The sequence below is a fragment of the Geospiza fortis genome, unplaced genomic scaffold (genome assembly GCF_000277835.1).
Source record: "Geospiza fortis unplaced genomic scaffold, GeoFor_1.0 scaffold55, whole genome shotgun sequence".
In the NCBI taxonomy this organism is placed as follows: Eukaryota; Metazoa; Chordata; class Aves; order Passeriformes; family Thraupidae; genus Geospiza; species Geospiza fortis.
The window spans coordinates 2,910,622-2,924,796 of record NW_005054308.1 but is presented as its reverse complement, the minus strand read 5'-3'; the positions used below and the strand labels follow the sequence as shown (position 1 = coordinate 2,924,796).

Genomic DNA, 14,175 nt, shown 5'->3' with positions numbered 1-14,175 from the left:
CAGACCGAGCCTCCCCCGGGCGGCTGTGCCTCCCGCTCCCCCTGCCCCCAGTGACCGCCGCGGCCGCGCCTCAGGTGCGGGTTCGTTACCTGGCTCCTGGTTACCGGCGCTGACGCGGGAGCGAGGGGGAAACAGCGGGCATCTATCCGGAATGGCGCTGGGAGGCGCAGCTGTAGGTGGCTGAGCTCGGCGTTTCAGGCTTAGACGAGTAAATTACTGCTGTAATTCAGGTTTGGCTTGAGCTCGGCTCCCAGCCTGTTGTGCTGTTGTCAAATAAAGCTTTTAGGACCGGTTTGCTTAGTCACCCGGTGGTGCTGCTGCCCGGGGACTGTCACCTGCCGGAGCTGTACTGCAGCTTGCTAAAAATTAGTTCTGTTTTTTTCTTGTTTTCTAGGAAATCGAGTTCAGTGGTGTTAAAAAAAAAAGAAATTTGGATGAAATTCTGATGTGTTGTCAATGATAAGGCAGTAGTTTAACTTCATTCTGCCTATTTCAGACCGTCAGCAATAACTGAAGGTGTTGTTAGAAGCAGGTTTGGGTGATAGGAGGGGAATATCCTTGCTGGGGCTCCCCTGGCTAAGGCATCATCCCTGCGTGGCTCTGCTGTGCAGCATTATGTAAGCTCAGGCTTGGGGAGGCTGGCGATGGAGCTGGGTTTGTTCTGGAGTGCTCCCAGGCAGTCACTGCAAGAACAGATGCATTAAATTTAAAATGTGTGCCTACAGCGCTTTTCCCAAACATCATTCAAACTGCTAACGCAGAAAGAACTGTGCTGTAGTCCAGATTCTGTGTGTGTGTGTGTGTGTATATATATATGCACACACTTGTACCTTTGGAATAGTCATGACTGTGTTCCTCCAGAACACCCATCTTAATTAGGAGTAGCACTGTCATATAGGGTTACCTTGCTGTGTAAACATTAACTGGCTGCTCACTGCCAAATGGAAATTAAAGCAATGAGGACTCGGGCTGGTGTGAGCTGCTTAATAACACGTGTTGGCCGAGCCTGCCGTGGCCTGGGTTTGCACGGGGCTGTCAGGCTCAGCCACGCTACACCGATGAGCTTTCAGAAAGAGGTAATGCAAGTTTGCTTCAAGTGGTCCGGTTAATTAACTGTTGATAGCTCAGGTACTACTATGAGGAACTAGTGGGTGAAGCTGGTAAGTTTGGTTTGGTAGGCAGTTTAATTGTAATTGAAATTCTTTGTTCCCAGAGCTGTTCGCAGTAGTTGCCGGCTGTGCAAACACATGCTTCAGTGATCTTGAAGCAGGTAACTCGAGGACCAGAAAAGAAAGGAAACTGTTGCAATGGTTTGCTGCTAACAAATATTTTGTGTGGTAAAGAAACTTACAACACATCCTACTAGCTGGTTGAGAACAAATTTATAAAATTTACGTGGCCAGACAGTTGTGTTTATAGTGTCCTTTGGTTGGCTCAAGTGCACTGATACCCCACAGTTTGTGGGGTTTCAGCCAGAAGCTGTAATCTCCTGTTGCCGTGTCATGTGCTTTACTTCTGGGTTTCAGTTGTGACATATCTGGAATGATGCTTTTTTGTAGAATTTGATTGTGTTTTTGCTAATGCCATTTTTCAAGCCTACTGCCTCTTTGTTGTAGATCTTACTACAGTTTGTTTGAGGAACTTTGTTAAAATACATGGTTGCCTCAGATGCTAACAAAGTACTGGTCTTGCTTCCTGCTTTGCAAGGACAGTAGTGAGTGCTGACAGCCTTCCTTGTAGGAGTTTATTGCTTTTTAATCTCTTCAGAAAACCAAACACTTTTTTGGAGGAAAGCCTTTGATCCTGGGTAACCTGGTCTGTTTAACTCTGTTTGGAGCAAGGGAGGCTGGACTAGGCTGTCTAGAGGAATTCCTCCCAACCTCAGTGTATGATTCTGTTCCAGAGGCTATCATTTGAAAACTGCTTTTGAGATCTGGCATTGTTTGGGCAGTTGAAGTGAGTAGCACTTGTTTGGATTTGAAGGCAAATGGTGTTTTGGAAGTGTTGAAGTTTTTTTTAAGAGAAAGATAGATAGCTGCAGTGTTATACTGGAAAAACAAGCACTATTGACTAATCTGTGTATTTTATGCTTTCAAGTTAAGAAAAAAAAAAGCTCATGAGTTTGTGTTAGACTTCAGTCAATCCTTGTTTCTTAAACATGAGGATTAATGAATTTAGGGCTGTTGATTCAAGGAGTGAATAATCTGAGTGCACCTTAAGTGGCATTAGCCTATCTGCTGTTGGGAAGAAACAATTCCAGCAGTAAAGGTGATGCACATCTTTGAGTCAGCTGAACATGTAACATCTGAATATTGTGTGGAAATAACTGTCCTTGTCTTGTAGATGCCTTCAATTAAACTGCAGAGCTCAGATGGAGAAATCTTCGAAGTTGATGTGGAAATTGCAAAACAGTCTGTGACTATAAAGACCATGCTGGAAGGTAAGAGTGTGAGACCCTGAGGAAGCCTCTTGGACAGGAATTGAGACAAGCTGGTGCTGTGCTGAAAAAGGATTCCCAGGTCTATGGAGCAGCTTGCTGTCTCCTGCCTGAACAGCTGTAACTCCTGCTATTGTAGCTGAAACTGTTCAGGGTGGATGTGCTCTTGTAAAAAGCCCTGGTTAAGAGCATTTGTAGGGAGGTCAGTAAAATACAAGCAGCCCACTGCCTTGCCTACAGTCTGCTTCAGTTTTGTGAGAGTTAAGCAAACAGAACGTTAATAATATTTAAAACTTCAGTTTATTTAATCACATAAACCAGTCTTAGAATGTAAATATCACTTGTATGGAGTGGGAGATAATAAATCAATGCAATAAAGAGCTGAAGTTAAACCTGTATTGTGAGCTGGTGAATGCTGTTAAATTATTTGGGATAAATACTTAGGTCTGATCTCCTGCTGACATAAATTTGAAACAAAAGAACTCGTGGCGGGGGAGGGGAGATTTGCCAGATGGCTGGGATACAGAGCAAACTGTCTAATCCCTCCAGTGCAAATCCTCATTGTTTACTGGTGGTTTTTTCTAGTTTTGGGATGTATTCATGAATTAACTTAGGAACAATTATTTCTGTACTTGTAGTTAATATTATGCTCTTGCATGTAAATGTTTGGTTGTGATACCTTATGAGAACGATAAAAATAAGGTTGAATGTCAGGCATTGAATGCTTCTATTCTGTTAATAAGATGCTGTTGAGCATGGCTGGCAACACAAACAGGAAATGGAATGCATTAGGGTGCACAATTCTCAGTTTTCTCCTGCAGGAGTTGTGCCAGTGTTGGTGTTTAGTGACCCTCAGCTGGAGATAGAGGGAAGTTATTCATGGGAAGTGTGTAAGCTGGGCACCATAAACTTGCCTCTTTCTAACCTGGGAGAGAACCAGTCTGCTAGCACAGGTGAAATGCATTTTCAGTGCAGCTGGCTGAGCATCAGGTGATGTTTTGTGTGTTGGGTGCTGCAGCTGAGCGAGGAGGAGCTGAAAGTTTTGGTTGTACTGAGCATCACGGGACCCCCACTGAAATATCAATTTTCTGCTAACAGATAAAATTGCTGGTTCAGATGTGATGGTGACAAGTCAACCAGAGTTGATTAAAGTTCAGATATTGCTTGAATTATTTCAGTATCTTTTAATGGCAGTGTTTCAGTTCTGAATCTGTGGAGTAATTTCAAACAAAAAAGCAGTGTTAATTAGCATCCCACTGATAACAACAGTAGCAGATTTGTCTAAATACAGAAGTACATGATTTTTATCACGTACCAATTTGAGGCGTGATGATGGTCATATGTTCTTGAAAATTAGGTTCCTTGGTGATGTAGAATTGGCTCATCTGTGCATGTAATGAGTGAAGGTCTGCATTGTTAGTCAATTACATAACTAATTCCAAGATGTCTTTGACAGCTAGGGTGTCATCCAACTGTTAGCATTTGGGTAATAAAAAAAGCACATTCTTTAATCAAAGATGGCTAATGTGATATTTGTTCTGTGTATCAAGTTGAAACTTTAATTATATTTTTCTCCTTATTTTTACATTGATTCCTTGATCATATCAAGGAGACAAATCCAAATCTCTCTGGAGTGTGCTGACAAGCTTTTAAAACAAGGAGTGTTGGAAACATGCTTTATAAATGCTTTTTTTGATGGAAGGATTTGTGCTGCTGTCTTACCATGTGAACTTCTTCAGCTGGTACAGGATCAATACGAGTGATTCAGAGCCTGGGAGCAGCACTTCTGTGGCTACAGTATTTCCTGCTCATGCAGAGAACAAGATGCTGTGTCTATTTACCACAGTAGATTTGAATTCTTATTTAATCATTAATGGAATGGGAGCCCTCTGTTAGAACTTGTGGGTTGAAACTGTGTAAGTGGTAAAAGTACACAAATGTTTGTCAGATTGTTCAGCATCTGAGTTCAGATTCAGAACACTGAGTTAGCAAATGACAGCTTAGCTGATGGTTTGTAGATACTGTCATTTGATGAGGCAGCCTTATCAGCCACTTAACCTCAACTTGGTACAACCTAGGATGTGTAATGCAGCCATGGCTCCACACAGCCTTCCTTACTTCACAGTTTAGAGGTCCTTTGTTACCAATCTTCAGTCTCAGTGTTGTCAAAATAGAGAAGAACTAATGAAGCATCCCAGTTCAGTAAATGGTTTTGTCTGCCAATTGCTCAGTCCTCTTTCCATTTTTAGATTTGGGAATGGATGATGAAGGTGATGATGACCCAGTCCCTCTTCCAAATGTTAATGCAGCCATCTTAAAAAAGGTAAGATGGTGAAAACTGTTGTGCTCCATGGCAGTAAAGAAATGTGAAATTCATCTTGGAGTTGGGTATTATGAGCTGCTAGTTAAAAAATATTTATGTGCTACAAGCTTAACCAAATCAAGGTGCATGAACATGGGTGTGTGGGCTGAGGCTGGCAGGTGGGTGATGGCAGAGTACCTGCAGGGGTGACTGGAACAGCAGCTGTAAGGCAGACAGGCTTCCTAAGTGGTACTGGGCATCTCTGCCCACTGGGACTTCATGGTGTTAAAGCACTGGTTTTAATTGGATTCTGTGAACTGATGTGGCTGTTCATGAGATGCAAATGTTTGGAGAAGGGATTAAGGGACAGGCAGTGGTGAGAGTGGCAGTCACTGTGTCTGGGTGGCAGTGACAGTGCTTAAGAGACACTGTGTGCCCTTGGTGGTATTAAATTCATTAACAGACCATGGTCACTGGGTCAAGGGAGAAAAGTGTAGTTGTGTGGTGTCCAAGATTCTTTATGCTTTCAAATAGAAAGCATAGTGCCAAAGTAAGCACCAAACTACTGTGCCTGTTTTGGGGTAAATACAGGGTTAGGAATTGTTTCCCAGTGAACAGACACATAAATAACTTAAATTTGTGAAGTCTCTTGGGTTGGTGAAATGGAACAGGATTTTGCTTGCAGTAGATCCCTGCTTCTTTTATATGTCTGAGTCATGAGATTGCATGTTCCCAAACTAAAAAAAAGAAAACCAACAAAACAAACCCCAAACCAACACTGATGGCAAACTTGCTGGCTGAACTTTGTACTGGGGTGAATGTGACCTGCTGGTAGCTATTACCACTCTGCTCTCTTCCCCTGTATAGTGTCTGCTTAATACAAAGTATGTTTCTGCAAACAGATTAAATGCAGCAAAACGAGGTTTAGGTTTTCTTTGTACAGCCCATGTATGTTAGCACAGGGACTAATAATTTCATAGCACCAGCAGCTGGCTTTTAAGATTAAGTAATTAACATGCTGCTAAGTCAGTTGGGACTTCTGAAAGCTGTTGTATTCTGGGATTGGGGATCTATTGTTCTAATTTATTCCAAAATGAAGTTAAGTTATAGTTGGGGTTTCATGGAAGAATCACTTGGATAAAACTTTAATATTGAAACCATAATTAGGTGATTCAGTGGTGCACCCATCACAAGGATGATCCACCTCCTCCTGAGGATGATGAGAACAAAGAAAAGAGAACAGATGACATCCCTGTGTGGGATCAAGAGTTTCTGAAAGTAGACCAAGGAACACTTTTTGAACTTATCCTGGTGAGTGTCCTCAAGAAGGGCAAAGCCTGTGCCTGTGAAGTGATGTTATGCACTTGAGAAATAAAGCCTTTATGCTTCTTGAGTTACTTTTTCATTGGAAAGGGGGGATCTGGGGAGGGCAGGTGGTTCTGGTGAGTATTGGCTGAAATTGGTGAGGATGTTGGAGTGCTTTTAGCCTAATGCTAGTATATATACCATACTCACTCATCAATCAAAATACTTTACTAAATAGCACTGTCTTTTATTCTTGTTGTTTTCAAGTCCAAGTTGAGGGCTTATTGCTAGTTACAGAGTTCTGGAGATCTGCATAAAAATGAAAATCTGACTTTGACTGTTAAGTTTGTACTGTGTATGGACTGTGAGCCAACATTACCTGCCTTGGCTAGTTAACAGTACTGCAACACTGAAGATCTTGGATGTTTGCAGACTTCTGAAAGCTATTTGTAAAGGGTGGAGCAGGAGGAGTGTTTTTCATGGTAAAAATGACTACCTTCTATTTAGCAAGCAAGTTTTAGGTACTGTCCTGAAGGTTTTAGCTAGAAGCTTCTTAAAGTGGGGATGATCTGTTTGCATACAGTATTCTAAAATTTCAGTGTAAACTTAACTTCTGTAGTGCATCTACAGACACAGAATATTGATATGGAGGCTTTAAATCTGAAAACTCTTTCACAGGCTGCAAATTATTTGGACATCAAAGGTTTGCTGGATGTCACTTGCAAGACAGTGGCAAACATGATCAAGGGTAAAACTCCAGAAGAAATTCGCAAGACATTCAATATTAAGAATGACTTCACTGAAGAGGAGGAAGCACAGGTACTTGGTCTGGGTTTAATTATAATTGAGATGGCTGTTTGTGCTGAATTACTGGGTGGTGCTTCATAACTCGATTTGTGATGCAGCAGACTTGTTACCAATCAATGTAAACTAATGCATCAGCTCCTCATAATTGGGGTGCTAGCAGAAGACTTTTTGCTGTCTACCGTGCTTGCAGCCCATTACCTGAAAAGGTCAAAACAAAATGTATTGATTTTTCTAACTCCAGCATATTTAATAAGAAAGCAGGTAGGATTGTTTGTGGCAGTCTTAGTTGGTTTGGGGCAGTCATGGGAATGCTGAAAATGTATTGCTGCATGTGGCTGGAGAGGTAAGTTTGGGTTCTCTAAGTAACAAACTCATTGGTCTTTAAACTTGACCAACAAACCAATTGCAAAATGGCAGAGTTGGGGAAAAAGCAGAACATGATGCTTGGTTTCAGTACAGAGCAATGAGTTGTAGATTTTTGAGGGTATTTTTCAATGCTGTGTTATAAACAGCTTAGACTTCAGATATTCCATTTGCTTTGTTTGGTCAGAAAATTTCAGATTTGATCAAACCTAGGCATGAAAAATCTGGCTTACACTGATAAACAGGCCAGTTTGGAAGACAGATTTTATAATTGCAAAATCTGTGTGAAAAATATAAAGCTGCTCCAAGTCTGTCTCTGTGCAGTAAATAATCCTGAATACTTGTGGGTATTTACAGCCAAAGGCTTAGAATTTCACTGCAACATACTGACAGTTAAACTGCTCTTGCAGGTACGTAAAGAGAACCAGTGGTGTGAAGAGAAATGAAGTTTTGTGCCTGACACTCGAACACTGTAAGGATTGTTCCAAATACTAGTTGCACTGCCCTGTTCATAATTGTTAATATTAGACAAATGCAGCAGCAAATGAAGTTGTGTTAGCAGGATGTTGTTCCCTTTGCATGTGTAGTGTTTTTTTGAGTACAGATCTAGATCTCTGAGTTTTTACTAGTGTAATTGGATGTCTTTTTACTTTGCAATGAATAAAACTGAACTAAGTGTGGATTCTGTATGGGAAGTAGCACTTAAGGTTGTCATTTTCATTACACTTTTAAACTTTTGAAGTCCAGATGTAGTGCTGAGGATTGACTCTGTTGTAAATAAAAACATCTATAACTTCTTCCTCAAGAAGAGCAAAACACATGTATTTACAGGGTATTGATAACGTCAGAAAGAAAAACAAACTAGAATGTGTCTTGGGGAACTAGATAATACAAAAAAGTTACTGGATTTCTTACAAAAGCATTGTGGAAAAAAGTTAAGTGTTACTTAAAGCTATATAATTTTCAAGATGGTTCTTGTCCTGCATTTAAAAAAAATTAAATATTTGACCACTTTCTTGTCCTTTTAGTCTTGCCTTATAGACTAGTGAAAATGTGATTTAGAACTAAACAAGCTCCTGACAGTTAAATTTGAATACTTCAGCCATGTCTTGAAGACCTGCCTCTAGGTGATAGCAAATAAAGTGTGTTGCTTTATGCACAGGATGGGTGTGTTTTTATACATATTACTGTTTAAAGTGGAATCCAGATTTGACCAAAAATGACTGACATTACCAAAGTTAATATTATTGACCTGTGCATGCCATTAGTGGCTGATTTTTAGGCAGTTTTAAAGACCCTTGTGATGTAGCTCTTGGAAACATGGTTTCATGTGTCCACAGGAAATCTTTTGCCTCTGTATGTGATACTTCAGCTTGTAGAGACTTAATTATTGCATACAAAGCTAATGCAATATCAAGCTTAACTTCTTTGGACAAAGCCACTTGCAACTAGTTAAACAGAAACTGGTTTTCTGATTTTTTTTTTTTTTACAGTTCCCTTATAGGGAGTAGGGGATGGTTGTGTGGTAGATCTTTGAGGTGTGCTCTTAGCTTGTATTGCATTCCATTCTCTGTATAAACCTTAGAGTAGAATGAACCTTAATAAACATACTTATCTCACTTGAAATATTGGTGTTTCACTTCTGAATTAATAAAGGGCTTTTAAAATTTTGTTTGCAAATGGTTCTAGTTATTTGGAACTAGACAGTTCTACTATCACTTATTACTGAGTGTAGAAATAATAGCACTGAGGCAGTGGTTAATTGAAATAAAACAGATGTAAAAATGAGTAATGCAGGGTGCCAGACAGACACAGTGGGCAGCTTTGAGATGAAGTTGGGTGATGGTTAAATATCCAGAGAAATATTTTTTGATGGCTTAGCAAGATTGCCTACATTTTGGATGTAACCATTACGAAAGCATTCAGAATATGCTCTAAAGCAGCATTCAAACCCATGCTTTGGGTAGAACTGTTCCTCACATCTGGTTTCTCAGGAGGTTGTGGGGCCTGCCTTTGTGCTGCTGTGCATTATATTGGGTGTATTAGACATTGTCAGTGGGCATAAAATACTGCACTGCTGCACTTGGACATGCTGAAGCCTTTCCAGCAGCCTGCATTGCAAACAATGCACCTCAGTTTAAAAGTGCTACTAGAGGAAAATGTGATGTCCTTTCTGTGGCTATGTTTGTAGTTAACATTCAGAAGCCTGGTGTAATTGTGTTTGGTGGCAGCAGCCTGTGTAAATTCCCTTGGGTGCTTGTCACGAGCCCAGTGTCAATGTTTGTCAGCCTTGCAGGATGCCTCATGCTGCTTCAGGGTGAGGGAGGGACAAAGACACAGTTTATCTTCCTCACTGCACTGCTCCAACTGTGCTGTGCCTGCATAACCACACATGGCATAAAACTTGGTAGTTGTGAGAGCAGCTGGCCCAAACCTGAGCTGTGCTGGGCAGGTGTGCAGTGCTGCAGCCTGCGCTGAAGCCCCAGGTTGTGACACTTGGCTGTTGGCACTGAGGTACCTGTGGCGGTGCAGGGAGGGGCTGGTCTGTGCTCAAGGCATTGTGCAGCTCTGGCAGATCTGTAATACTCTCACTAGTCTTGGTAGTTAGGATTGCATACAACTTACATTCTCTAATTGAAATTCCCCTGCAGTACTGACTCAGACTTCAGCCAGATTCAAATTCTGTAGCTGCCTGGCAGGGATGTCAGCAGGAAAAGACTGGTTTTATGAATCTCTCAGTTGTCTTACCCACTCCAGTAATACTAGTGCTCAGCTGTAGAGAAAGACACTGGGGAGGTGCTGAGAGTTTGGGCTGTCCTGTGGCTGCTGCCTGTGTTCCATACTTCAGCTGAACCTGGTCCTTGCTGCTCTAACAGGCACTGGCTGTGTACCCTGAGAGACTGATTTCCCACTGTTAACCTTTCTGTTGCTGTTTAACTTGTATTAAAGCTTTTTTTTTTTTCCCCTAACTTTTTTTTTTTTTTAAGTCAGTGCATGATCAGGGATCAGGCCTTTCTTGGATAAAGGGATTGAGTGTTGGGGGTAGGGAGAGGCAAGGCTGGGTGTCAGTAGGAAGTGTAGGAAAAAAGTATTTTCTTTGTACCCTTGGCTTAGTATTTCATTCTTACCCATTGAAGGCTATTGGCAGTTATTCTAAAAACTATTCAAACATACAAATGCTGAAGGGAAAAAACAAAAGCAAGCAGGTATCCTCTTGAATGCTAAGAAATAGTTACTTGGGAGCTTGATAGCATTATAACTTCCAGTGGCCTCTTTTGAACAGCCAGTCTGGCAATTACTTTATTTATAAAGCTATAAACATACTTTGAACATAAAAGCCAAAAAATACAAACTCAGTGAAGTAAAAAAATTACAACAAATGATGGATAGTCATTGGACAAATGAAGGTACAGCTGCAAAACATTTATCCCTGCTACATACATACAGTGGTTTTACTTGGTTTAATGAAGTGGTACTTCCATGACTTCTACATTCAGACTGATTCCAGGAATTCAAATATGTATTTCAGGAAGAGTTAAAACTGCTGTAGAAGAACTGAAAAAAAATTCTTGTTGAGATAAAAACTTCAGGGCAAAATCTTCCTTTTATTAAAAAAGTATTAACACAAAATAGCAACACTTCATATGGCAGTTTGAAAGACATGTTTTTTGGTATTAATAACTTTGTTTTGGCATTGGTTATCAGCCATGGGCCATGGAACAGAAGTCAGTCATACTGTTTTGTCTTGGAAAGGAGTGGCCAAACAGTAACTTTTCTGTGTTTTGGAATAAAAATAATGAGATTTTCTCAGTTACCCCAGTATAAACTGAATGCAGTATATCACAAGTGGGTATTGTGAGTTTATCCTGCAGCAGCTGGAAGCACAGGGTAAGGTCTGGCCTGTATGTATAGAGCAGAGCAGACAACTCTGTGGCTGTGACTGCTCCAGCTCTGGGGCTCTGAAAATGCTGCTGTGCCACAAGGGCACGGGCAAGGGCTCCTGGAGAGGGGGTGTTGGGTGTCACTAAGGAGCTTTGGCAGGAATCAGTTGGAATTACAATGGTGAGAGGAGGCTGTAATGCAGATGAGCCTTTTGCTGGTCGAGGCAGGGACTCCATGGAGGGGCCAGAGGAGCCTTGAAATAAGCGGGTGAAATGAACAAGGGCTGGTCTGGGTGCCTCGGCCAGTTTAATACTGATCAGGACTTGCCCTGAAATTTCCTCTGGTGTTATTTAGATGCATCTGATTTTTCTTTTCTACCTGCCTTTGCTTTGCTGCTGAGTTCCATCTGTCATCCAACCACACAATAGCAGTTGGGTGTTGAGTTGCACCAGCCTTACACCCAGGATGGGGTACACCAGGCTGTGGTGGCTGGTCTGTCATCTCTGGTGTTTCCAGGAGGTGACACTTACAGCACCTTACAGCAGAGGGTCTCACAGTGACAAATGATGAGCTGAGACACAACCATTTTTAAAGCTGTTCCTTTTGTTTGAAAATCATGATTAAAGAGACCATGTCAGGTCTGGCAAGTCTACTGAGTTCCTCTGTTCAGCACCAGAACATGCTGTTGGCTAAGCTTGCTAAAATAATTTAAAATGAGCAGATTGCATATTGATCTAGTGCTATGTAATTAACCCTCTGAGTGCAGTCAGTACAAAAGTGTATAGTTGGCATTGGATCAGGTAATGCTACTTCTCCAAGGGTTAAAATGATTCAAACTTCAAAATGACTCTTTGCAAACTTGTCAGGTTTGTGCACATAGCTTTCTGTCAGTGCTTCTGAAGTTACATTTATACAGGAGAGAAATAAAGAAATAGGTTTAGATCTTCAAAACTAAAACCAGAAATAAAAAATCTACCCTACTAGAAGCAAAACCATCTAAATAAAGGGACTAAACCCAAAGCTGCTCTACAGACTAGTTAGGTTTGGCCTTTTTTTTTAATTTTTAAATCTTTGAGGCATAAAGTTGGTTAAAAAGTTACGTTTAATCCAATGTAAAAAATTACGGTTTGTGTTTTTGCATTAAGAAAAAAATATAAAAATAGTTTGTACATTATAAAGGTCATTTAAATTTCTTGCAGTTCTACAATAATATTACTACATGATTTGTATTCAGTATTCCAAAACCCATCTATCAAGTAGGAAAAAAATAGTGCCCCCTCTACCTCTGTGTGGTGTAATTTTTCTCTTCAGCAGTCTGGAATAGATTTCTTTCAAACGGGAAAAAAAGTCTGCACTGGACTAGACTGTGGTCTCTGAGAAGACTGTAAACCTGAAGTAAATCCAGAACTTGGTATTATTTGGGATTTACATCAGTTCATAGAGATCATAATCCATCCACAGTGTTTTTTGTTTATCAAACTCAAAATATAAATACAATACCAGAAACTGGTAAACATTTTAAAGCTGGAGAGAATACATGAACATTTGGCATCGTCATTGGGGTGGAGGGAGAATCTTTAGAAAAAGCTAGAATAAGGTTTTTTAAAAGAGTTCTACACTGAATCATGACAAAAAGGGTTCTTATCTCACTGAGGGTATGTACAGACAGATGCCTACAGAGCAGGGCAGTGAGTGCTGCTCTGCTGCCACACTGCCCTGCCACAGGAGAGCTCACACCTGCCCCTGAAGGACCTGATGGGCCAGCGTGGGTCTCTGCCCTGGGCTAGTGAGATCCTGGGCCACTGGCCAGTGTGATCCTCAGCCCTGGGCTCGTGTGATCCTGGGCCACTGGCCAGTATTGTCCTCTGCCCTGGGCCAGTGTGATTCTGGGCCACTGGCCAGCATTGTCCTCTGCCCTGGGCTGGTGTGACCCTGCACCACTGGCCAGTGTGATCCTCTGCCCTGGGCTGGTGTGACCCTGCACCACTGGCCAGTGTGATCCTCTGCCCTGGGCTGGTGTGACCCTGCACCACTGGCTGGCCTGCTGGGGCTGCTGGCTCCCCACATGCCCTGCCCTGCTCACTGCTGTGGAGGTGCAGAGCTCGATCAGAGCCTACAAAAGCAACAGACTGATTTCTTAGGCTTTGGCCAGTCTGTCTGGTGGGATTTCTGACTGTCCACATCTGCAGAGGACAATTCCTAACAGCAGGGCAGACCCTGCACCTGCCCAATGCCCTGAGCAACCATCAGCCCTTCCAGCAGCAGGTCCGTGCTCCTTTACCTGGCTGGTGCTCCCTGTTCCTCTGCCTTGCTGTACAACCATGGAATGGGACATGCCTGCACAGAGACCTGTTACCTGCAAACATCTTCCTGTTCTCAAACAAGAAGTTCAAAAAATTCACCTCATTGCTTTAAATACTTAATTTCTCTTTTACCCAGTCAGATCAGAAGGCTGGCATTGCTTCATTTCCTTTTCAGACATAGGGGCTTTTAAAAAATTCTCCTATTCCAGCTTTTCCAGCTCCTTGCTGTGATGGCTATGGGAGATCTGTGAGTGACTACACTTTCAAGCAGCTCGGAGGGCAGGGAGTGGAAGCCAGGGTTAGACTGACAGCACCTACCACCTACAGCAGCAAGCTGGGGATGTGGCTCTGCTCTCTGCCACGCTTGGAGATAATACAGTAAAAAAGAAACCAAAACAAAACCCCAAACAAACAAACAAAAAAAAAGCATCACAGGGCAGGGACAAAAGGCTTGTTTACTCATCAGCACTTTAACTTTTGGCAGGTACTTATTTTTTACCTTTTTTTTTTAATTGCTTTTCTATCTTAATCACCCCTCCCCTCCAAAAAAACCCCAACCAAGTGAGTTTTCCATCATCCTTAAGTCATCCTGTCGCCAAACTTTGCATGTTTTACAGTGAGATGGGGATTTGGCTGTGCCTCTGGTCCTCGTCCGGGGGCAGCGGAACCAGGCGGGCGAGCGGAGTGCCCGGCGTGGCCAGCGGCCAGCAGGGACTATGCCCCCGAGGAGGCGCGGCTGTAGGCGGGGGGCGCCGAGGAGCGCCGGGCGCCGGGTC

The 14,175-nt window shown here is 42.2% G+C and overlaps 1 protein-coding gene across 1 annotated transcript; it reads left to right on the top strand.

The window, feature by feature from the left end:
- Positions 1-2,322: 2,322 nt before the first annotated feature.
- On the top strand, positions 2,323-8,885 carry SKP1 (S-phase kinase associated protein 1). Its single transcript, XM_005418684.3, has 5 exons — positions 2,323-2,440; positions 4,687-4,760; positions 5,907-6,050; positions 6,723-6,863; positions 7,625-8,885. Exons 1-5 carry the CDS (start codon positions 2,344-2,346, stop codon positions 7,658-7,660), a joined length of 492 nt encoding a protein of 163 aa, XP_005418741.1. The 5' UTR covers positions 2,323-2,343; the 3' UTR covers positions 7,661-8,885.
- Positions 8,886-14,175: the final 5,290 nt, after the last annotated feature.